Genomic DNA, 25,741 nt, shown 5'->3' with positions numbered 1-25,741 from the left:
GCAGGCACATGACTTCAGTGGCTCAGGCTAGAAGTTTGGGGGGGGGGAGATACCCTCCCTTCCCTTCCACAAGGCTGAGCTGAGAGGGGCATGGCCAGGCCCTGGCAGGACACTCTGATGCCCCCCCCCCCCCCCCCAATCCCTCCTGAGTAGCCCAGCAGGGAATGTTTATCACTCTTAACTCAGTATTTATCAACCCATTAAGAAAACAAAGCCTTTCTCCATTATTTCACTTCTTAAACAGCTTTTCCAAAGAAGGATTTTACCAGCTCCCTGTTGATTAGCTCCAAAACACCTGTCTGCCTTTGTCATAGTCAGCATGTGGTCTGCTAGCTAATGCTGAAAGGTATAAGGCAAAGAGGTGGGGGCAATAATCCCTGCTTAGCAGAGAGAAGCCAGGCAGACACCTTCAGTCTTTGCTGGAGCTCTAGAGAGGCAGCAGAGGGGAGGGGCCAGCCCTGCTGTGGAGCAGGGAGCCCCGCCCAGCCCAAAGAGCATGTCGGGATGATGGGTGAGTCTGGTTTATCTTAAACCAGCAAGGGGTCTGGGACAGACATTGCATAAACCAGTTTGAGCCAAATCAGTTAAGTCTGATACGACATTCAAGTAGGTTTATGTCAAACTGGTTTCAGCCATTTTCAAACTGGTTTATGTGCACTGAACATCTATTCTGTTACAGGTTTAAACCAGTTTCTGATCACTTAAATTGGTTTATGTGTAATGTCTGTCCTTAGCCCTGGTGCATAAACTTCCCCAGACCCACCGCCAGGCAGACCTACTTATGGTCCCATGAACCAGTGGAGAAGGCCAGCTGAAAAGACGGAAGATTGCTCCTTGAAGTGTAGTAGACAGTTCCCCCCTTGGTTTGGCAAGAAGCCTGGAAGTAACACCTCCTTCAGAGTTACTTTGGGGTTTGGTAGATCCATACTACATCATCCACAGGATGACCACTTTTTAGTTCTGATTAAATATGTGAAACATTATCTTTCCCATACTTTAGCCTTTATTTCTAAAATAATCATAGAAATTTTAAGTTGCAAACTCATGTACTTTTACTTACCATTATATATGCAGAAGAAGAAAAGTATGCCTTTGTCAACTGGATTAATAAAGCCCTTGAGAATGATCCTGACTGCAAGCATGTTCTCCCAATGAATCCAGAAACTGATGACCTCTTTCAGGCAGTTGGTGATGGCATCGTGCTGTGGTAAATAATACAAAGATTTCCCTACAGAATTAGATCTTGCAAAAAAATAAAAGTAAATAAATAAATAAATAAATATGCTTACCTGGAATCCCATGATCTGTTGTGTTGACTTTAAAAGGATGCATGGGTGTGATTCTTGGTAGGATCAGTGCCTTAGGGACTCTCTTATTTAAGATCCTTTTTTCTTAAAAGGTACTACATTTTTTTCCCTTTAAATAGTTTTTATCTTTGTAAACTAAATACATGATTTGTTACAAAGTGGAATGTCTCTGTCCCTGGAATCTGTGGAGAGATAATGGAGCCAGCAGGAGTTTTCCTGAGTAAAGACTGAATAGAAATGGAAGCAGGACTTCAGAGTAAAGAACCCACTGGTTTCTATATGTTTGTTTGCATATTCAACATAAGCCAGATCCTGATGTTTTTTCACAGGTGTGCTAGAACCTCTTTGGTGTAGCTAGTGGCATATTTCTCACTTGTATTTTTTCTTGTATTTCCAGTAAAATGATCAACTTTTCTGTTCCGGATACCATTGATGAAAGGACAATTAACAAAAAGAAACTAACTCCCTTCACAATACAGGTAATTGAAAGATGGAATATGGTTTTGTGCTTTTCCACATGAGTCACTCTTCTGTATTTAATTAAATTTAATGCTATCAGTATCATAGCCCTACCCAAAACAGCCAGGCACAGCTTGTGACCAAGTAAAATATGTTAGCTCTAATTGTAGACATTTGCACCTATGCTTAATTTTAAACATGAGTAATCCTGCTGAAGTGAGGGGGCCAAATCATAAGCTTAAAATTAAGTAAGAAGGTAATTTTTTGTAGGACTTGAGCCTCAGATTCCCAGGTAATAGGTGCCATAAGAATTCAATCGTCAAGACTCAATGAAGACCACAACAAATTTAAATTTAGTTTAATTCCTCAAATACTAAAAGGCACCTGAGCGCTCAGATTAGGTGATGTGCCTGAGAACACACAATAATCTGTGCAGAGATAGGAATGGAAACCCTATCTCCTGAATTCCAGTCTAATAAAATGCCAGCTGAGATGTACAAATACTACACACATACAACATGCATGGGTTAATATTATTGTTAGAATCCTAGCAACTACATTTCTTTTCTGATTTTTATCTGTTTAACCTGAGCATTGAATTAATTTTTATTTTTTGTGCCCACAAACATTATTTAAAATGAACTGAAAAGCAAAAATATTCCTGCCATGATCTAAATTCAAGCTCATTCAACTTTTCCTATAATGGAATGTAGACGTGTGTGTGTGTGTGTGTGTGTGTGTGTGTGTGTGTGTCCACTACCCTTGGAACCCCATTCTGGCAACCCTTACTGTAAAGAAGTTCTTCCTGATGTCTAACCTAAATCTGCTCTCCGTCAGTTTGTGGCCATTGTTCCTAGTTACTCGAAGGGGTGCCCTGGTAAACAGAGCATCTCCTATTCCTTTCTGGCCCCCCCAATGGATTTGTAGGTAGCCACAAGATCACTTCTCAGCCTTCTCTTGTGGAGGCTGAAGAGATCCAGGGCCCTCAATCTCTCCTCGTAGGGCTTTGCCTGCAGGCCCCTAACCATACGAGTGGCCCTCCTCTGAATCCTCTCAAGGTTGTCCACACGCCTCTTGAAGTGTGGCGCCCAAAACTGGATGCAGTACTCCAACTGCAGCTTGACCAATGCCTCATAGAGGGGAAGTATCACCTCCCTGGACCTGCTTGTCACGCACCTGCTAGTGCATGATAAAGTGTGGTTAGCTTTACTGATCGCTTCCTCACATTGACAACTCATGTTCATCTTGGTGTCAACAATGACTCTGAGATCCTTTTCCTCTGCTGTGCTGCTTAGAAGGTCCTCCCCTAGCCTGTAAGCATGCTGGTGAGTCCTCCTCCCTAGGTGCAGTACCTTGCATTTGTCCTTGTTGAACGGCATTCTATTCTGTTCCACCCACTTTTCCGACCTGTCCAGATCCTCCTGGATTTGTTCCCTACCCTCTAGTGTGTAGGGGTCCCTACCCACCTGTATCGATAGATAGATAGATAGATAGATAGATAGATAGATAGATAGATAGATATCTCTATATATATTTATAGATAGATCTGTGTACAGATATATATAAATAGATATATATTCTGTATATAAATGTAACCCACTTCAACCCTCCATTATCCCTGATTAAATGAGGCATTAGCCAGGATCAAGTAAGCTTAGAAGCCATTACTTTGGGTTTTTGTGCTGCAATCTGCATTTTTTCCAGTACTAATTCTCTAGAGTCAGCAACACAACTTATTGATGCAGCACAGATCAATCCCTGTCAGTTTTAGGAATGATTTAATCAATATAGCTTATGCTTTAGCTTAACCCTTTTACAACTGTCAAGTACAGAGAAGACAATTAATTTTCAGTGTTGTGAATTTTTCAGTTCATGCTTGGTACCTGTATGTGTTTTCTGTCTAATCAAATCCATCAGCCCTTCCATATGGTAGCAAAATTCATGTGATAAATTGCAAAGCCGTGTGATAAATGCCATTTGCTAAGGCCCTATGTCTGCTTCATCTGATCTCTGCCTACTAATCTATTTTCTCAGAGACTTATCTGAACACGCCAAACCTTTGATCAAATTCAGACTACCCCTTTAAAAAAATAAAAGCATAAGAATTTCGGCCTGTCTGAAATGTCTCCTTCATTCGGTTCCCCATCTTGAAGAATGGATGGGGAACGTCCTTCCCTCCCACACTTCTCAAAATATGGCCTTTCTCTTCCTTTCCCCTCTGTATGATACTCATATAATGGCCAGAATGAGCAATAGTCAGGCTGGGACCAGTGAGAGGCTCAAGGTACAATGTCTTGTGACCCATCAAGGTAAGAAACAGAAGCTGCTTATCCTGGCCAAGGGCAGGTTCTCCAATTTGCACTGGGACACTGAAGCGTCCTTCAGTCCTGGAAAATTCAGAGCTATCACACAACTTAGGCCCTAATTCTGAATAGGCTTATACTTAAGTTTACTCATTTTTTCTCCTTTGTCTTCTTCCCTCCCTGTCTCCCATTTTGAGTTATTGCATTGTAATAAAACTCTATCTTTCTTTTTTTTCCCCCCAGGAAAATTTGAACCTTGCCTTGAACTCCGCCTCAGCTATTGGGTGCCATGTTGTTAACATTGGTGCTGAAGACTTAAAAGAGGGGAAACCTTACCTTGTCTTGGGCCTTTTATGGCAGGTTATCAAAATTGGCTTGTTTGCTGACATAGAGCTCAGCAGAAATGAAGGTACACATGGTGCTTTCCTTTACAGTGCTGTCATCACTGAGTTATTTCATTCACTCATTTGAACTCTTATTCAAATTGTCATTATCTTTATTCTTCACTTCTATCATTCTCTGTTATATGTTATGATGCTTTAGTGTTCAAACTTTGTGTGGTTGTTTCCATGCCTGTACCTGGGATCAGAACCTACCCTCATGTTACAGTCAGAAAGCTTTGTTGGTTTCCTGTACTTCACAGAACCCAATGCCAAATCTCTATCAATTTTACACAGCATAACATATACTGTACGTGCATGTGTACATATCCACTGTTCCCCTTATTTCTCCTTGCTGCTTGGTTCCCTTCTCCTCTAGATGTGCTTCTCAGGAATTCATAGATTCATAGATTCATAGATTGTAAGGCCAGAAGGGACCTTGGAAGATCATCGGGTCCAGTCCCCTGCACCAATTGGTACCTTTTACTTCCCAGCTCCAATAATAATATGTGCTTCAATTTCTGCTTTCTTATTTATTTGTGTAACAATGGCATCCAGCAGAGGCAGCAAGGTTCATTCTTCTTCCTTATTTCAACTGTCTTTAAAGGCCACCAGGCTCTTCTTGCAATGAATATCTTAGATATTTGCAGCTGGGAACAAAGAGAGTACTGCACCTAGATGATCAACATCTCTGCATGACCCCTGCAACTGTTCTACAGGCTACTATTGGTCCCTGTTCCATGGTGTAGGAACCTCTCACATAAATCATATTATGAATGTGAGAACCAAATGTAAGCCAGTAGCAGCATGTTTTCATTTGGCATGTAGAGAGTAAACTGGACTTGCCGTTCTGTGGTTCTGCAGTTCCAAGAATACAAAACTAGAAAGAACCTCCTAGGTCACCTAGTCCAGGTCCTTGCTATTGCATGCCTCCATGTCATATTGACAATCCCTGTCATAATTGAATCCAAGTCTGTGCTATGAGTACTTACATTTTTTGCCAACACTTCTCTGATCGGGCGGGTGCTGCAAAAAATCACTGTTCTGACAGAAACTTTATTCTAGTGTGCAACCCAAATGTATTAATGGCCAGTTTATGCCCACTTACTTTTGTGCCAACTTTATCCATTAGCTTAAATAATTCTTTTTCCCTCCCAGGTATTTATCCCCTGATGTATTTATAGACAGCAATCCTTTCTCCGCCTTCCTTTTTCTAGGCGAGACAAGCCAAGCCAAGCCAAACCCTTTTAGTCTGTTCTTGTCAGATAGACTCTCAATTTTCTTGATCGCTGTATTATCTCTCCTTTGAACTGTGCCAATTCAAGTTCATTTCTCTTGAACATGCATGACCAGAATGATCCATGGTATTCTAAATGAGGTCTCTACCAACACAGTAGGGCTGTGCGAAGCTTTGGTCACTAGTTCGATTCAGAGGAGATTTGACCTGATTTGGTGGCCAAATCTCCAAATCCGAATCAAATCAGGAGACCCATTAATCTCTCTGAATCGAAGCAGAATCCTCCAAATCAATTTGGAGAGATTCAATGATTCAGACATAGACACAGCTTTATATGTTTTTTCTACATACCTTAAGGTACCAGGTAGCTCGTGAATACTGAGATGGTGGGGCCGAAGGAGCGTCCCATGGGAGCACGGAGGGGCCCAGCACGCTCAGCAGCAGACCTGGAAGTGGACCAGAAGCACTTCAGGTCCACTTCCGGGTCCACTGCGGAGTGCATGGGGACCCGCCCCCCCCCCCCCCCCCCCCGCTTGGCGACTGGTGCCTCGTGGGTCTGGGGGGTACCTGGAGTCCCCCCGTGGTCGATCGCTGAGCTGGGTGGCTGCAAGGGGCGTCCCCTGCACACTCAGCGGTGAACCTGGAAGTGGATGGGAAGTACTTCCGGTCCACTTCAGGGTCCACAGCCAAGCATGCGGAGGCCTGCCCCCCATGCTCCTATGGGATGGTCTATCTACCCCACCATCTCAGCATTCATGAGCCACTTGGTACAGTGAGGTATGTAGAAAAAACATATAAAGTTGTGTCTATGCTCATTCTTCGAATCAGAATCGAATCTTCAGATTCAGATTTGGCCTAATCGAATCAGGATAGTGATCTGAATCAACAAATCAAATCGGGCTGAATCCGCATCCGAATTGAATATGGCCTGCTTCGCACACCTGTACTACACAGTGCCTTTCAGTGGCTTGTGCACCTTCCCTTTTTCTGCTGGAAATTCCTCACCCAATAAGATCCTGGGTTTACATTGCCCTTTTTCATGGCAGCATCACACTAGTACCTCATAGTTATCCTGTGACTGACTAATTTGTAAGGTCTTTCTCCTTGTCTGTCATCTCCAACTGATGACCCCCATATCATAGCAGAAATTTTTGTTCTTAGTCCCTGTGTGCATGACCTTGTACTTAAGTGCTACTGAACTTTGTTCCATTTCTCTTACTCAGCTCTGAAAGCACTGGCAGAGGCTAGGGCGGGTGCATGGGGCCAAGCCTGGTTTATGTGCCAACCACTGTGGGATTCTTAGCTAGTGCAGTATGCATCTAACTGTGGCTGGCCCATGGGTCCCTTTATTCCCTCATATTGTACAAGTCAAATTTTGTCCATGCCTAAATGTCACAGTATTCTTCCTGTTTGAGAATCCAGTTATCCTGTGCATTGAGGATGACTCCCACTTTGGGAGGGAGTCATCTGAATTTTTATTTGAAGGGTCTCAAACATGCTTATAATGATTTCCTAAATAAAACTGATATGTTCCACACACGGATCCAACCAAGCAGATTAAATCAGCAGATTTCAGTAGCATGCTGATACTTTATATGCCAGTATCATTAAGGAAAACACTAAACAAAGCTGATGTCAAGATAACTCAAGGAGTTCCTCAAGGTTTTATCTTCTCCAGCACAATACTGAATTTTTCAGCATTATACATTGGTATCTCCTCTTTAGCCACTACCTCACTCCCCTTAGAAATTGTCTAATTCTCATCTTTTCCAGCTCAACTAATTATTACCCATAAGGCACTGTGTCAAATGTTTTACTGAAGTCAATGGATATTAGTTTCACTTCATTTCTTTTCTCTAGAAAATCAGTTATCAAATAAATAGATCAGGTTACTCCAGCATCATCTGCCTTTGGCATTTTGTCCATTTTCCCATTTATCTCCCTGTCTTTAATTGCTCTTTCCTTCAAGACTTCCTTTTAAGATCTGGTATATTATAGAGTCAGACTGATGGAGCCATAGTTGCCAAAATCATTTTCTCCCTTTCCTACTTCAAAATAGGTACATTTGAGTCAGGTGATACCTCCTCTGATTCGATAGCTTTATTAAAAGGCCTTGCAATTCCATATGCCAGTTCAGAATCCTAGAATGGATGTTATCTCATCCCCATGACTTAAGCACATAAAGCTCTTTAAGTGTTACTTTAACCTCAGATCTGGTGTTTTCCATTTCTGTATCTCCATTCCCATTAGCCATCCTGTCTGTGCCTCCAGGTTCAACAACATTGTCCTTACTGCAAACTTAGAGAAAGTATTCATTTAGCTTTTGAGTCATACCTATATCGTCTTTAATCTGTACTCCAGCCATAGTTTATAGACACACCACTTCTTTCTGCATCCTCTGTTTTAGTTTACATGGTTGGAAGAATCTTTAGCTATTTGTTTTTATTTCCTTGGCAAGATCTAACTCAGGGTGGCTTTTGGCAATTAAGTATGCAAGCAATAATAAAACACAGCTCAAGATACAGGATAAGAACAGGACAAGGTAGTCAGCGAATCTATACAATCAAATCAGTATCTTACCAATAATATGAGGGTTTCACCAGGGGATGGGTTTTGTTTTTGGTAAAGATTCTTAAATACATATCAGTTGTGTTATGCCCCAGTGACTCCAGTGAGAGCAGGAGCTCATGTTTGCACAGTAGAGTATGTTAGGACAGATACATTAAAAGCCTCTGTATTCTTATACCTGATATTTGATTTTCCTTCAATTTTGTGCTTGCCTAGCTTTGATTGCCCTTCTGCGGGAAGGAGAGAGCCTAGAGGATCTGATGAAATTATCCCCAGAGGAACTGCTGCTGAGATGGGCTAACTATCACCTGGAGAATGCTGGATGCAACAAAATCAACAACTTCAGCACAGACATCAAGGTATAAAAAATGGAGATCAACTACAGCAAAAACAGTGATCCCCAGTGTCAGTGCAACCTCCTTTACCTGGGCTTGTTTATCCAAAAATGATGGCTCAGGTTCCACTCCTAAAAACACTTAATGATAGACTTCTTGTGAAACTTCTGAGTCAACTTAACTGCTCCTTTGATTAAAAGGAATCCCGTGGATAGTGTGTGTAGGACTAATGCTGTGACATCCTAAACAGTACATTTAGAATACCTCAAAGCTGTGGAATTGCAACTTTCAATTTCAGCTAGGCTTAAACTTTAATGGACTTTTTCCTTAACAGGTTGATGAATTGGGGAAAGAAAACAACCCCCTCCTTTCTGATATACCATTACAGAGATGGCAGTGACCTTTAGTCACTAAGGTCCTACTCCAGAACCCATTGAAGTCAACAGGAATCCTTCCATTCAGTTGAATGGATTAACACAGACTACATGTGACCAGTAAATGAAAAGTTTCATAATCCAGTACCACTTCCTGGGCCTATTTCTCCCATCCCCAACAGCCATTTTCATAATCCAAATCACACACAAAAGACACGAAAAACTTGACTGTGATTGCCAATCAGAAATCCATATTATTTTACTAAGATAACCTTTCCTCCTTTCGTTGCAGCAATTTCAAGCCAGGTTTTGGCACCACTTGGCTAGTTGTAACTAAGCAGAACCTTCCTTGCCACTGGCTTTAGGATCAGCAGAGGGCCTAAAACATGAATTATAAAGATTGCATATTTAATATAAATAACCAACAATAATAGGAAGACAAAGTGAAATATTTGGAGTCTCATCCTCCATTCACCTCATGCATAAAATTTCCTCTGCACTCAATATATTTTTTTAATGCAAAAGATGTTTCTTTTTTATGTAGAAGGGCCATGGGATGAATCTTTCTCGGGTTTCTATAGGCAAGCTAGAGAGAGGAATTTCATGCAGCTTGAGGCTAAATTCTATTTCCCCACTTTGTACTCAAGGGGTGTATCTACATGTTCATTAATGCACTGTAGTTACAGCGCATTAAGTTTAGTATTTGTATAACCAAGTACTAAATCAATATGTAGTAACTGGTGCTACTGTGCAGTAGCACTGGTACACGGCTTTTTAGTGATGCCAACTGCGTAGTAGCCTAATACTACTGCACCGTAGCATATTAGCATGGTTTTTGCCCTGCACGGTACTGCACAGTAGAATTAGGCACTGCTCAGTTATCTTCTCATGTAGACACACCCAAATAGTACTTATATAGTGGTACGTAACTGCAGTTTGTGGCATTTATGCTTAGTTTGGATTCTATTTTCACCTATGGCAGTATGGATTCATCCTGCACACATACCTGCCAAAATTAGAAGGACCTGCTTCTCACCCAAATGGACTTTGAACCTGTACCTCCTGCTGATAAGAGAGAGATTCAGTTTCACAACTTCTCTGGGTGAGGGGTCCCTACAACCTGTATTTCCTGGGCAAGTGCCTTAACCGGTAGCTTAATGGGCTGAAAAGGGAGAAGGTCTCCTCTTGGCTTTTTGGGACATATCTGGCCTTCTACCTATGCCTGGGTGATTCTTTTTCTCCCAGGCACCTGTGCAGGGTACCGACTGGGCACATGCTATTAATGCACAGCAATAAACTGGCACATGTATCTATCATACTGGAGTTTATTGCTCCTGAGCGTGCCATTTGAATGTGAACTTGGGACCACAGTGTGTTGAACTGGGCTGGAGCAGCCCTGGCTAGCAGGAGGCCTGGAGGAGTCAGTTTGCCAGCTTGGGGCTGCTCTGACCTGGCTCAGTGTGCTGCAGAGGAGCTGGCTAGGGCACAAGGGTGTTTCAGTGCAGGGCTAGCCACTGCACTGAAGCACTCCCGTGCCTCAGCCAGGCACATCAGTGTCTACATGTGCACTGCTGCAGAGTAAAAAACTCTGTGGCAGGTTAGTACTTGTATATCCAAGTAGTAACCTGCTGCGGAGTTTATTAGTTTACTACGACCTAATAAAGCGATGTGTAGGTGCTGAGACATTTACTGCAGAGCTAATTAGGCAGCTCCATAGTCAACGTCTCTATAGATGTGCCCTATACGTGCAGAAAGGATGCACAGAGCAAGTGTAGATCCACTGAATCCAACATTGTGCTTAAACTACAGAACCACCAGTTAAGCACATGAAGGTGATAGCCTACATTTTATATCATATCATTATCAATTCTGAAAAACAAAATGTACACATTGACATCAGTGTGGCCAAAATTTCAGCCTCTATTATTTGCTATCATCCACTTATTACATGCATCTCTCAGAATTGCTTCTTCTATAAATATACATATTCTATAATGTATGCAGGCATGCAGAGAAACATTTGCAAAGAAATGGAACTAGTGTACAAGTTAGAATAAATCTTGAAAGTAAAGGTTTGCGAAGTTTGGACACTTGCCTTTCTATTGCTCAAATTATTAACAATTTATGAGCCTGCTTTTAAAAAAATGTCATCTGAATTTTTATTTGAAGGGTCTCAATTATGCTTATAATGATTTCTTAAATAAAACTGGTATTTTCCACACATGGATCCACCCAAGCAGATTAAATCTGTGTCTTGTTCTAGCCTTTTGCTTGAAAAATGCTTGTTAATTGTTGTTTGCTTTCACGTTTGTCCTTGAAAACTTTGCTTTCTCTTTTGTAACTATTTCAATATTTCTTTAAACTCTGCCTTAAACTTCTGCTTTCGCCTTTCTGTCTATTCTTTTACTAAACCTTTAGCTGACCGACTTCCAGAGCGTTGTAAAGGTATATTTTTCATATCTCTTACTTAACATATTCCCCTTAAATCAATTCTAGCCTTTCCCCTCCTCAAATGAAACATAGACGTAGTACTTTTTTTAATGCTTCCAGCTTTTCTGTATTTAGTATTTCTATTGCTTTATAAAACAACGCAACATAAAATGTAAATGGTTAAATGTTTCCAGCTTTATTAATTTAATTATGTTGTCAAATGGTTGATGTAATACAAAAAAAGCCACCTGACTCATTGTTCATGGGAAACACCGACATACAAAACCAAGCTTTACTTGTAACTTGTCCTCCACACTTCTGTAAGCACCCTTAATTTCTTGCTGTGTCTCAGGACTCCAGAGCTTATTACCATTTGCTGGACCAAGTTGCCCCAAAGGGAGATGAAGAAGGCATTCCAGCTATTGCTATTGACATGTCAGGATTAAGGGTAAGATCATAGAAATAAAGAACGCACACTCATATTTTAATGTCTTTTACTTACAGTAATGAGGAAACTTTGAGATGTAGTATAATACTGGAAGAAGCAGGCCAAATTTTCCATTCCAATGCAGTCTTGCAATCAAAAAAAACAAATATACAGAATTTAAATGCTGTTTAGCTTTGATGTTTTTAATGATGATAAAATATCAGAGAACGAGTTATCACTTAAACTTTTCCAGCCAGTAAACCAGTTAGATACACTATCAATGTTCATCCTATTAATTTTCATGAAAATGTATCTGAATTCTCCTTGACTTTTCCTATATTATGTCACAAGGTTTATAGTTAAAAAATCATTGTAATATGGCAAGATACTGATTTTAGGTAAAAGCAATCTGCAAATATTGGCTTGTGATATGTACATGGAAAAGGAAAAATATGCACTGAACCAAGAATATGCTTTAATTTGTAAAGCTTTTATGTGCAAATCTACAGTAGTTACATGTATATATATATGTGTGGCATTTCAGTAGAAGTTGGCAACAAATATTTTTTGCTAACTCAGGCATTTGATATTTGTTTTGTCAACACAGGAGAAGGATGACATCCAGAGGGCAGAATGTATGTTGCAGCAGGCAGAGAAACTAGGCTGCCGGCAGTTTGTCACAGCCACAGATGTAGTCCGTGGCAACCCAAAGTTGAACTTGGCTTTCATTGCCAACCTCTTCAATAAATATCCTGCCCTCCATAAGCCAGAGAACCAGGACATTGACTGGAGTTCTATTGAAGGTAAAGCAAGTACAAAGAATATGTGGCATTAGATTGAAGACTCTCGTAACTGAGACTTGGTTGGATAACTTCTATTAACCCAGCTTTTCCCAGACATCTTCAATGCAACAAGAGCTAAGGAAGATTTCAGGAGGGGATATGGCTGCATTACTTGCATCCAGTTTCAGATGTAGTTGACTTCCTGTTCTTTGAAAGGCTTTGTTTGACTTTTCGTGTGTCTGGGGTTTGTTTTAAACTAGCATTCACAATCATCCAACCTTAAGTGAATTGGCAATCACTTAGCACTAAATAAAACCATAACACCAGTGTAGGCTCTCGCCAAACACTTGTTCCAGGATCAAACTGTTTGTGTCCTGGAAAAAAACATTTAGGGTACATCATTATATTCAAGAAGAAAGTAGTTTTTGCACAGGCTCAGTCTGACACATCTATGAAATCTTAGTTGTACAGTCAGTGACAGCAAACAAAGTGTTGTTTTAAACAAAGTCTGAGGTAGCAGCTCAGTTTTGCAAGGTGCCAAGCTCTGTCACTTGAATCAACAAAATACTGTAGCACATGCTGGAAGTTAAGCATGTGAGCCATCCCACTGAAGTCAACTGGAGCTGTTTTTGTGTTAAGCACGTGCTTAAATATTTTCCTGAATCACGACAGAATGCTCAGCTCCATGTGGAATCTATTTGCTAGGGATTGTAACTGAATGTCTTCAAAGGCTTGTACTAAACCTTCTCAGACAAGGTAAATTTGAATTTTTTTCAATATTTTTAAAGGAATTTGGCCCAAGTGCTAGAACACATGTGGCATGTACAGAATCTTACCTACTGTTTAGTACTCTTAATTCACATGCCAGTTAATCTTTCATTCTACAAATGTTTTCAGTACACTGTAGTTTTTTTAATATGTTTTCATTTTTGCAAAATAGTTATCTCACTGTAGAGTTGAGTTTTGCAGAACCATTGATTGATATTGCTATCATTTTAGGTGAAACAAGGGAAGAGAGGACTTTTAGGAACTGGATGAACTCTCTGGGTGTTAATCCACGTGTAAATCATTTATACAGGTAATAAAATCTATCTTGAGATAAATAAATGTAATTTACACCTGAAAGAAAAACTTGTTCATAGAGAACATGGAAATGCATGCTCAGGTTTTATCCTTTAGGAAAATGTGATCAATTCTACTAATGTTTAAATGTGATTCCTTGCCACATCATTTATAAGGTGATGTATATATTTTTTTTTCAGTGACCTGTCAGATGCCCTGGTTATCTTCCAGCTTTATGAAAAGATTAAAGTGCCAGTAGACTGGAACAGAGTGAACAAACCACCTTATCCTAAACTGGGTGGCAACATGAAGAAGGTACAAAAACTTGATATGACTTTTCTTTTTAGCAATACACAGATATCCATACCATTTCTTTTAAAGTGCTGGAACCACACATACACTCATTAATTAATGAATGACTGCACATACTTCAAAATGGAATTGAGTCCTCATTCAGCAGTTGAACAGTAAAGTCTAATATCTCTGTTACAGGAATTCATTTACAAAGGGTTTATGGCCTATACTCCTTTTGCGTGTATGCAGTATTGCAACTACACTTATTTACCAATCAGTCTTGCAACATGTTGAGATCTGTCATTTGAATCAGCAGTATTGTAAGAATGATGTTGTAGCTGTACCAAATACTACAGCACATGCTTAAAACTAAGCATCTATGAGCCATCCCACTGAAGTCAACTGGTACTGTTTTGTGCCTAGAGTTAAGCATGTGCTTAAATGCTTTCCTGTGTTACTGAGTGCACCTAATAATTTATATGTGGCAGGGAAATATATAGGCATTTGCATGCATAACTGCATGTTGCTCTAAAGTCACAAGGAGACCTGATTAAATTATATTTCTACTGTGTATTCCATGAATATTTCCCTTCCCTTTAGTAATAAATTCAACTCATTAGCTCTGTAGAGATTTGAATACTATTTGAGATGTAAATATATTTCATGTTTTCAATCTACATTAAACCCCCCCGATTCTTTAAATAATTTTGCCGTATTCAGCCCACAAGTTACAATACATATCCATGATTATTCCAGCTCTCCTGATCATCTCCCTCCACATCAATGGAATAAGTCAAAGCCCAAGGTCTGTGCTGAGCCTAAGCAGCTAATCAGACTAGTGGGGCTAAGTCCCACTGATGTCTGTAGCCAACAGCACACAAGTGAGTGATGCATCACATCACATCCTGCTGTCTGGTTCATCAGCTTGATCCTCACACAGTTAGACTGACTTTTGGCATAAATCCAGAGAAAGGTGCAAACATACTTCTGAGTCCATCATGAAATACCTTATCTGTTCTGTCATTGTGCCTTCTCACAGAGAAGCAGATATTAAATGTTTGTGGCCTAGATGCCTCATGACCTGGAAGAAAGTTCCCTGTTGAACATCCACTAAGTGCCCAGTTTTCTCTCAGCATGAGGTGTATTGGCCAAGAACGTTCTCAAGCTATTAGTAAATGAGGCAGGGCAGGGTACCTAAAACACCTAAAACATTAAAATTCTGGGACTCACTTCACATTGAAAACCCCAATTATTGTCCCAGAATAGTGCTACCTTACTAGGTAAGAGAAAGAAGACAGTAGGGCTGCGCAAAATTTAACCGGCTGTTTTGTTTCGACACTGTTTCGACTCATTTCGAGCTTGAAACAGCAAAATCGAAATGAAACAAAGGGCTTGAAAACAGCCTCAAAATAAAACAAGGGCAGTTGAAATGTTTCAAAAGTTTTGAAATGTTTCGAAGCAGCCTGACTGAGTTCTCCCCAGCACTAGGATAGAGCTGGGGAAGGGAACTGAGCCTGATCGCTCAGTTCCCCTCCCTAGTGCTTTGATCCATTGGGCTGGGGAAGGCAACTCAGCCCAGCTGAGCTAAATTCCCCTCCCCAGAGCTAGGATCAGGCTGGGGAAGGGCACTGAGGTCCATGGTAGTGCTGGGGAGGGGAACTCAGCTCAGCTGGCTGAGTTGCCTTCCCCAGCCCTATCGTAGCACTGGGGAGGGAAACTCAGGTGGGCTGAATACCCTTCCCCAGCCCATTCCTAGTGCTGGGGCATTGAACTCAGCTCAACTGGGCTGAGTTGCCTTCTCCAGCCCAATCAATCACAGCACTGGGGAGGGGAACTGAGTGATCAGGCTCAGTTGCCTTCCCCAGCCCAATGGATCACAGCGCTGGGGAGGGGAACTAAGCAGTGGGGCTCAGTTCAGGCGCCAGCACTCAGCTTCCCTCCCTCATCTGGCAGGCAGATAGGGGGTCCACAACCCTAGGAGGACTGGCACAGCCCCCACAGCCCTCCTGGGGTTGTGTGCCCCTGATCTGCCTGCTGGATGAGAGAGAATGTTTTGAGCTTCCCCATTATAGCCTATGGGCGAAACTTGAAACAGTGTCAAAACAGCGTTACTGTTTTGACAAAATGAAATGGAATAGTGGTTTCAAATCAAAATGAAATTTGAAATGAAACGCTGTTCTGTTGAAACACAAGTCGAAATGGAATGGTGCCGTTTTGCAGACCAATAGAAGATAGTACTGGGGCTACCTTAGAGTGCTGCAAAGTGTATTTCCCAGTGTGTTTGGTGTCAATTAAGTTCTGATGAAACACTCTAGTACACTGTAGTATTTCTTTACAGGCCAAAGCTTCCCATAGAAGTTATGGGCTAGATCCTGAAAGTACTCAAACCCCAGTATAATACTCACACAGAAGCCCACAGGATGGTCTGCCTGTATGAATCCATTTGCAGGATCTGACATATCCTTTACAACAGTTGCAGATAGCAATGAATTCCTTTAAAGATGTTTGTTGCTCCCCATATTTTTAAACATACTGACTATATCTGTTATTGACAGCTTGAAAACTGCAACTATGCAGTGGAGCTGGGAAAGAATCAAGCCAAGTTTTCCCTCGTTGGAATTGCTGGGCAAGATCTCAATGAAGGAAATCGTACACTAACTCTTGCCTTGATCTGGCAGTTAATGAGAAGGTACAGTAGTCAGCCTTTACCCATATTACTTCCGTGTTACTGATACACTACATAGGAATGAATGGGGTGTCAGCATTCATCAGGGAGGAGATAGATCGATACTATTATTATCCCTGTTATCTATATTTCATCTTTTAATCAAGATAGTATGCCTTTCTAAAATTCACGTTTTAGCAGAAACCAAATTGTGGGCTTGATACAAAGGCAACTGCTGAGGCTTTGCAGCTCCTATTATGCAGGAGGACAGACTAAGTGATCATAAATGTCCCTTCTGGCCCTCAAGGTTCCTTGTGTGAATTTGATATCTTTTATTAGGCCAACCCAAATAGTTGAAGAATAGTTATTAAGCAAGCTTTTGGGTTCAAAAACCCTTTGTCAGGCTAAGGAAATTTCAGCAGTTGGTGTGTGCTCTTCCTGGATGGAATGAAAAGTAAACAAGCCAGGGGCTGGGCTGGGGAGTCAGTTGCCAGGCAGATTATAATGTGTCAAAAATCCAATGTTGATATTTAGTCCATGATCTCTAGTATCCAGGAGGTTGATGAAATGGAGTTCATAGGCTCGTCTCAGGGAAGCGTTGTGTAACAACCCCTTCTGGCCCTGAAATTCATGAATCTGTGATTTCTTTGTAGATATTGTGGGCCTGCATTGTTCACATAAAAGTCTTTTTGCACCCTCTGGCCATATATAGCACACTTCTATAACAGTCACCTGTGCTACCCTAAAACTCCTTGGCTTTGCCAGAGCAGTGTCAAGGAGCCTTAGTATAATGAGACAGAGCCCTGTATAACTTAATCTACTTGAAAAGAATTAACTGAGTGTGAGTGAGGACTGCAGGGTTTGGCCTTGCAAGGTTTTACATGTACGATGTGGCTTCACACTTTCGAGTATGAACCAACAGACATTTTATATTTTTTGTTAAGGTATACGCTGAGTATCCTTGAAGACATAGGTGGTGGGCAGAAGGTCAATGATGAAATTATTGTCAACTGGGTAAATGAAACACTCACTGAAGCTGGGAAATGTTCAACCATCTCTAGCTTCAAGGTATGGTTTTCCTTTATATGGATGTCATGAGACCCTTACGGTTACAGGTATACTGCTGTTTTTATTGTTTCCAAGGAAGGTAATGGCATCTCCTTCCTTAGCCCACCAGCCTTGTTTATAGTCTTCTGTGTTGGAAATGATATCAAGCCATTCTTACTCCACAGTACTTTTTCAAACCAGGTGTTTTCCCAGTAGCTGAAACTGTACCAGTTGCCACTGGTACAGCAGTACCTTTAGGGGTCCCTGATCCACTGAGTCCCAACCAAAGGGCCCCTCTTCAAAAAGGTCACTTTTAACCCTCAAGTTGTATTTCTGGGCCACTTCCTACCTTCCTTATAGCCTCCATCCCAGAGGGTTTACAATCTTTTTGACGTATCTGGAGAAAGTCCTAGGCCTAATCTTTATCTGATGTGAATTGGCAATGTACACTATGTAAGGAGAAGGCCTGTTGAATCCAACCTAGACTAAAAATCAAACCAAATATATGATAAACAGCAACCAGTGAACCACTAAGCCAGTGATTTTCAACCAGGATGCTGGGGCATTCTGATGTGCTGCAAGATTAGGATGACCATATTATGGTTAAGGAAAATTGGGGTGGAGTAAGGAAATCCAAGATGGGGGGCATGATCCTTTGAAGGGTGCTTCGAGGTGTGGAGAGAGAAACCCGACCCATCGCACCCAGAGAGTCGTGGTGGATGGGTCAGTTTCAACCTGGAAGGGTGTGGGCAGTGGGGTCCCGCAGGGCTTGGTCTTTGGACCGATACTCTTTAATGTCTTCATCAGCGACTTGGATGAGGGAGTGAAGTGTACTCTGTCCAAGTTTGCGGATGACACAAAGCTATGGGGAGAAGTGGACACGCCGGAGGGCAGGGAACAGCTGCAAGCAGACCTGGACACTGTCAGGGATCAGAGCAGCACCGGCAGCTGCTTTCTGATTCCCACCGGAGCAGTAAAACTTTCGCCTTAACAGGCGGGTAGTGATGGATGGGGTGAAATTAACCAGGCACAGGCGCGTGTTGGTTACAGGAGATTGTTTACTTACGTCGCCCAGATAGTGACGTGCGACGCAGGCTGAGCCTTTGTTCCGTTATAGTTGCTTCGGTTACAGTTGAGCGTGCGGGTTCAGGTTACAATCAATGAATGACGAACGCGCCGAGAACGAACTATCGGGCCTGCAGGGCTTTAATACGTCAAGATTAACAATGACGGGGAGTCATTAACGGGTGATCAAACCGCCAAGTCACTCTGGTGATGGGCTCAGGTTTCTCCTCAGAGATTTCTCCAGGGTTCTCCGGCTTGGGCAGAAACTACTAAACTATTTATAGACAGAGGTAACTAACGGAGATATCCAATGATGAGCTGCTAGGTGGAATCTTTAATTTTTTGGCAAGCAACAGTTCTTTGTGCTCTCAGGTTGCTATCAGGTTACAAGGTAGTGGGTTAGGTTTTTAGTATGTTACGTGAGAGAGGCCTAAGCCTTTTTCTTGACCAATTATATACAGCTTTCGCTAGGGTTTTATTTCAGCTGACCAATTACCTACAGTTCTCCGCCAGCGTTTTGTTTCAAGGAATTTCTCGCAAGGATTTCTCTTAACCCTTAGTTGACTACGGTGTGCGAAATGAGGATGTTCTGTATGGTATCTCTTGCTAGTGACATGGGCACTGATTAATTGGGTCGTGACAGACATGTTGGACAAGTGGGCAGAAAACAATAGAATGCAGTTCAACAAGGAGAAATGCAAAGTGCTGCACCTAGGGAGGAAAAATGTCCAGCACACCTACTGCCTAAGAAATTACCTGCTGGGTGGCACGGAAGTGGAAAGGGATCTTGGAGTCCTAGTGGACTCCAAGATGAACATGAGTTGGCAGTGTGACGAAGCCATCAGAAAAGCTAATGGCACTTTATCGTGCATCAGCAGATGCATGACGAATAGATCCAAAGAGGTGATACTTCCCCTCTATCAGGTGCTGGTCAGACCGCAGCTGGAGTACTGCGTGCAATTCTGGGCACCGCACTTCAAGAGGGATGTGGATAACCTGGAGAGGGTCCAGAGAAGGGCCACTCATATGGTTAAGGGCTTGCAGACCAAACCCTACGAGGAGAGACTAGAGAACCTGGACCTTTTCAGCCTCCGCAACAGAAGGTTGAGAGGTGACCTTGTGGCTGCCTATAAGTTCATCATGGGGGCACAGAAGGGAATTGGTGAGGTTTTAATCACCAAGGCGCCCCCGGGGTTACAAGAAATAATGGCCACAAGCTAGCAGAGAGCAGATTTAGATTGGACATTAGGAAGAACTTCTTCACAGTTAGAGTGGCCAAGGTCTGGAACGGGCTCCCAAGGGAGGTGGTGCTCTCCCCTACCCTGGGGGTCTTCAAGAGGAAGTTGGATATGCATCTGGCTGGGGTCATCTAGACCCAGCACTCTTTCCTGCCTATGCAGGGGGTTGGACTCGATGATCTATTGAGGTCCCTTCCGACCCTAACATCTATGAATCTATGAAAACCAGGTGTGAAGAGATGAGTTGAGAAGTTCAGGCTTAGGTCCCTGCCTGGCCCCTCTGCAAGGAGGTAAGCACTGTAATAAATCAGTTTTTGAATGGGGTGTCTCTCAATCACAAAAGTTATGGAGGAGTGCCTTGAATTTAAAATGGTTGAGAACCACTGCTCTGAGCAGTCATCCACTCCGCTTGAGCTATGGTTATGGCTGAGTAGAACCCCTGTCAGTCTGTGCATCTAACTTTATTTTCCCTCCTTTCAGGACCCCAAAATAAGCACAAGCATGCCAGTCCTGGATCTCATTGATGCTATTCAGCCGGGTTCTATCAAATATGACCTTCTGAAAACAGAGAACCTGGATGATGATGAGAAGCTCAATAATGCTAAGTAAGTCTGAGCTATGCGACAACACGAAGGGTGTATCATGTGGGGGCTAACCTTTTTGGCAAGCGTGACACAAATTAGCTCCATATCCACCCTAAGTGCCATTCCAACACCCGTCTTCTGCCCAATCTGTTGCTCTGCTTTCTGCTTCCTGTCCTATCTGCTGTTGTGCTACCTGTCCCCTTCCTGATCTGTCATTTGCCACACACAGAAGCTGCTTGTGCCACTTGTGGCACACATGCTGCCCCTAGTATACCAAATCAGGCTCTCATTGCATTGTTTTTAAGTTACTCTTATGACTCAGTTGTTAGCACTCCCTGTGTCTGCAAGTAAGAACTATCTTGGAAGCAAGAAGTACCTAGGGAAAAAGATAGAAAAAAATGTTGCTAATGGAAATTAAGCGAATGCTGCTATAGTTCTTGCTTTACAATCCCTTGATGAGCTCATAACCACTTTTCTTCTTAAGCTCATATTTCTTCTTATTACATTAAAAAAAATTCTAAGATCAGGTAATAATGCCAGATATATAAAAATGCTTCAGCAGCCAGCTGTGAAATTAAATGGTATTCTTCCTTGTTCACACAAAGGTGAAATGAGGGGCACAATCAAAAGAGAGTTGGGACTGTGAAGGGAATTCAACCCATAAGCACCATTTGTGTGGGTGTGAATTCTCTCCAAGTGTGAAGTACACCTTTAGGGCAACAGCCTTGTAGACCTTCTCTCCTTCCAGATCACCACCCATCCAAGTCATGATTCCTTTCCCGGTTATAATCACCAGCATCCCTGTGGCCACTACAGCAATAGCCCACATGGGAAGGCTAAAGTATTGCTCTGCTTTAGCTGCCTGTAATGTAAAGGAGTGTTCTGTTCTCTAATCCTGCCATCTCCTCTGTTTCTCAGCAGTTTATCTCTCTCCCTACTGTTCTGCTTCTTTCCCTCATGCCTGGCATTTGCTTCCCTCCACACAGGCCCTTTCTCCATCTTTCCAAATTGCAATGTTGCAAACTAAACTACATCATAATGTAATTTAGTTTGCAATGATGCATACTCATTTCAAACCCCCAAAACTTCCATACATATAATGTGTGATGCCAGTAAGCCACACATAGGGAAATTTTCATCACATGTACATCGGAGCATTGTCATATGTACAATGCCCTTAGTGAAGTCTTTGTGGTTGCCTCAAACACAATTCAGGAAAACAAATGGCTAATAGTTTTTGTCTTTATGTAGCATCAATTTAAATATTATTGTAAGTCTCCCTGTACCCCTCTGGCTATTCTTTTGTGAACCCCCTCACCACTTCTGCCTTCAGCAGGCATCTGTGGCCATCAGGACAATCACATATATACAGTGATGGGATAGGTTTCAATTAAAAGCTCACTATTTCAATTTTGGGGGCATAGAATGCATCCTGAAGGACTAAATCCGCATCATGTATATAAATGTTCTGAAGTAGTAGGGGCAGAATTTGGCCCTTTATTGCTAGGAAGAGTTTTCCCTCAGCAAAGATCTCCCTGGGAGATCAGGGAAGGAAGTAATAGATTTTGCATACTGTTCTAAAATGTAAGCCTATTTTGCAAAATCCCACACTCCGTCTTTCAGATGGCACTCACCTAGGATATGGGAGACTAGACTTTTATTAGACCACAGAATGGAACTACGTACATTGCTGCAGAAAGCTTAAGTTTTGACAAATCAGTGTTTTTCTGATGGAAAACCATTTTGACAGAAAGTTCCTGGCCAGCTCTAGCATGCTAAACTAGAACTTGCTGAACAAATGAACACTGATCCTGCTTCTTACATTTCTTTTCATTTTCCCACCTATACAGATATGCCATCTCTATGGCGAGAAAAATTGGAGCAAGAGTCTATGCCCTGCCAGAAGACCTGGTTGAAGTAAAACCAAAAATGGTCATGACTGTGTTTGCTTGCCTTATGGGAAAAGGAATGAAGAGAGTTTAAACCACAAAAGACTTGTATGAATGGCTGGTATGCACCCCCTGACTCCTTCAGACGGAATGCTCTTCTTGGTATCAAGGACACATGCAGATTCTTCATACTTTCTAAGGCAAGAATGCTAGACAAGATTCCAAAACATACAAAAGTTGACATATATACTCTGCAAAATAATCTACCATGTTCTGTTCTAAACAATAATGTCCTTGATTTCTTTGCCCAATTTCCCTTGCCTAGGTGTAGCTATTTCATACTTCTTAATATGCTTCAAACAGCAGGAAATTTACTGGTAACAGTGAGTATCAAATGTGCTTTCTAGAGGTCACCTGGAGGTTTTGCCTTGAGAGGCATGATCAGGTAGACAGTCTTCAGGATTTTGAAAGGTTGCATTTGTTCTCTTACAATTAATAATGAATTCGTACTTCTGATGATGTTTATGCCATGCTTTCCTTTGTTTAGCACCTTGCACTACAAAGGCAGCCAATGCAGAGTAGTGTTTATTTTTCTGGGATAGTAGAATCCTCTGAGTTGGGAAACTCTTGCGGAAAGAGAAGATAGCTAATTAAGGGTCTCACTCAAACTGTGTAGTATGAGTAGTCCTTTTGACACTGGTGGGACTGCTTACAGGGTAAAGATATTACGATTTGAATAACAGGATCACAACCAAGGCCTCAGAAACCTTTGCAGTCCACATTGTGCAAGTTATCAACTCATTTTTATAATTTTATAATTTCATGACATGTTTTAACAATAAACATATTGCAAAGCAATAACTTCCTTCAAATGAAAACTGTGCAATGCAAACTAAGGAAATTCATTTGGAAGTAATAATAAAGCAGAGATGCAAATGAAGGGAGCAAAGGGCCATACAGTGTCAACTGGATGAAGTGAACAATAATTGAATCCTGTTAACAACCTAAACAGGCTTGCTGACAATTGATGGCATGCCACAGAAACAGATGAGAAGCTAGTGGCCTGATTCAGCGAAGAAAGTGCTTAACTTAACCAAGCACATACCTGAGTGATGTATTTAGTGCTCAGGTCCTTAACTGAGGGACATCAGCATAGCTTCATTGACTTTAGCAGCAAACCTCTGTCAGTTTTATCTCACTTGAAAATCTACCTTTATTTGTTGAGAATTAATGAAACACACTGCACTGAATCTGCTCCTTAGTGTGTGTTGCTTATTGTTGTATTCATGACATGGGTTCTACTGTAGTAAAATGCCTTAATGCAATCTTGTCAAATTATCCTGAGACTCTCTTCTTTTCCTCCATGAAATTGCCTTAATGAAGAGTAAATATACAGTGATATGGAAAGTCTCTCCAAATAAAGTATCCTATGAGCCAAACATTCAGACTCTTTCTTTCAGTGTTGCATATATGTGAACAAAGTGATAACTACAATATGCTGGCAGAGTCAAAACATACAGGTTTGAAAGCAGACACATTGAACTCACCATACAGATAAATACGCTGAGTAAATGCTATTAGTTTACTGGCACCTCCCCTTAACTGTACTTATTTTATTTCTTCTGTAATGGGAATAGCCAGGTGGATGTACAATACTGATTGTAAAGCCCAGATTCTGCAGCTGTTACTCATCTCAAATATTGCAAAGCAATAACTAACCCCTAACCATGTTCTCTTGCCCAGCTTATTTTGTGGGCCTGGATGATAAGCGGAATTTTGCAAAGGAAGGTTCTACTCAAGACAAGTAAGGGTAGTGGACTAATAGCAAAGGGATTAAGTTGGAATGGAATAGGTTGTTGCAACTCGGGGTTAAAACGGCTGCATTTAAGGCAGCTCTGATGGATCTAAGTCAAAACCTGGAAGCTGCAGCTCTTCATACATATGCAGGGAGATGATCAGGAGAGCTTCAGCTCTTCATACATGTAGCTTGTTGCTGGAATGAAAGGAAATCCCTATGATGCAGGGAGTGTTATTTTGGATACTTCACAGGTGCTTAAATTGGAACAATGGGGTTGTGTGTTTGTAGAATCCCAGGATACAATGCTTTGTGAGTAAGGCTATAAATAAACATTACATTTCACCTCAGAGAAAGGCTGTTGTCCCTGGATCCTAGAGTTCATACCCAATGTCCCACTTCATATATTTGGGAACTGTTTGATGAGATGTGGTAACATCCTCACCCCAGCCCCTCCCCATCCCAATCCTTATGTGCACCTGTAAGTTAATTGTGGCTACAGCCATGTGCTGACAGAAGTACATGGCTGTAAGTGCTTTAAAAGTGCCCCATCATGCAACAAATTAAGCATTGTTATGTGAGGGTTCAGATGAAGGCACTCCAAAGCACAGTACTTTCATTAACTTCTGTCTGATCAGGGCTGGGCTGATGGAGGGCTCCAATCCACATACCTGCACTCCAGTGTAGGCTGGGCAAACTCCAACCCAAGCTCTCTCCCCTCCCTTCTCCCCCTCCCATCATGCAGACAGCACTGGAGCTGGCATGCAGAGGGGGCAGGGGAGAGGGGCTAGGGGAGAGAAGCTGCAGACATGCAGCTCCTCCTGGATTGACTCCGAAGTGGAGCTTAATCTCTCACCCTCCCAACCCAACTGCTAATGTATGTTGGGTCAGGAAGGTTACTGTAACTCATGGCACTTTCTGTGAATCACCATGAGTTACAGTGGAGAGAGGCACATCTGTCAGCACCCACTATGAATAGTTTTGGAATGATTGGTGTGTTTGGTGATATGAAAAATCATGCTTACCTCAGCCCCATGTTTCTTTTGAGGATATACATTAAATGCACATTTCTTGCCCCTCTTCTAGACATGGGACCCATCATTCCCAAACAAAGGACCAAGAAGTGGTCTTATTTCCCTTATTCTCCTTAATTTAGCAGATAGTAAACAGCAAGTAGATCCATTGATGGGCAAATGTGATTTTTTTAAATCTAAAGGACCTTTCTTTTTCTTTTGACCTCTGCATTTATTTTTTGCAAAATTTAGGCTGTATGAAGGGAGGAAATAGTGAGTGATGGAAGATTAGGAGACAGCAGGGAGCTGACTGTTCATTTCCAAATGTAGGGATTTGTTGGGCCTTTAGGAAGGCACAGAATATTTGTAAAGAAGCAATATTTAGTGGATGCCACTGGAATACATTTGCTAAAGTAACTCTTAAATGAAGATTGGAGATGGTTCAGGGCTTTGAATGAACAGCTTGTTTAAATAGTCTTGTGTGTGA

General features: G+C 41.8%; 1 protein-coding gene across 3 annotated transcripts in view; it reads left to right on the top strand.

Annotated features, from left to right (window-relative positions):
- LCP1 (lymphocyte cytosolic protein 1) overlaps positions 1-23,885 on the top strand; it is an 81,054-nt gene extending 57,169 nt beyond the window's left edge. For all 3 annotated transcript variants that reach the window (XM_019500492.2, XM_006278912.4, XM_014608366.3), the window contains exons 5-16: positions 1,075-1,207; positions 1,705-1,786; positions 4,313-4,478; positions 8,471-8,613; positions 11,746-11,841; positions 12,428-12,623; positions 13,602-13,680; positions 13,865-13,979; positions 16,514-16,647; positions 17,568-17,691; positions 20,454-20,578; positions 22,408-23,885. In XM_019500492.2, the coding sequence (XP_019356037.2) occupies positions 1,075-1,207; positions 1,705-1,786; positions 4,313-4,478; positions 8,471-8,613; positions 11,746-11,841; positions 12,428-12,623; positions 13,602-13,680; positions 13,865-13,979; positions 16,514-16,647; positions 17,568-17,691; positions 20,454-20,578; positions 22,408-22,540 (1,526 nt within the window). In that variant the 3' untranslated portion in view covers positions 22,541-23,885. The remainder of the gene's footprint in view (positions 1-1,074; positions 1,208-1,704; positions 1,787-4,312; positions 4,479-8,470; positions 8,614-11,745; positions 11,842-12,427; positions 12,624-13,601; positions 13,681-13,864; positions 13,980-16,513; positions 16,648-17,567; positions 17,692-20,453; positions 20,579-22,407) is intronic.
- Positions 23,886-25,741: the final 1,856 nt, after the last annotated feature.

The sequence above is a fragment of the Alligator mississippiensis genome, chromosome 1 (genome assembly GCF_030867095.1).
Source record: "Alligator mississippiensis isolate rAllMis1 chromosome 1, rAllMis1, whole genome shotgun sequence".
Classification (NCBI taxonomy): Eukaryota; Metazoa; Chordata; order Crocodylia; family Alligatoridae; genus Alligator; species Alligator mississippiensis.
This window is presented reverse-complemented; position numbering and strand designations above follow the sequence as displayed.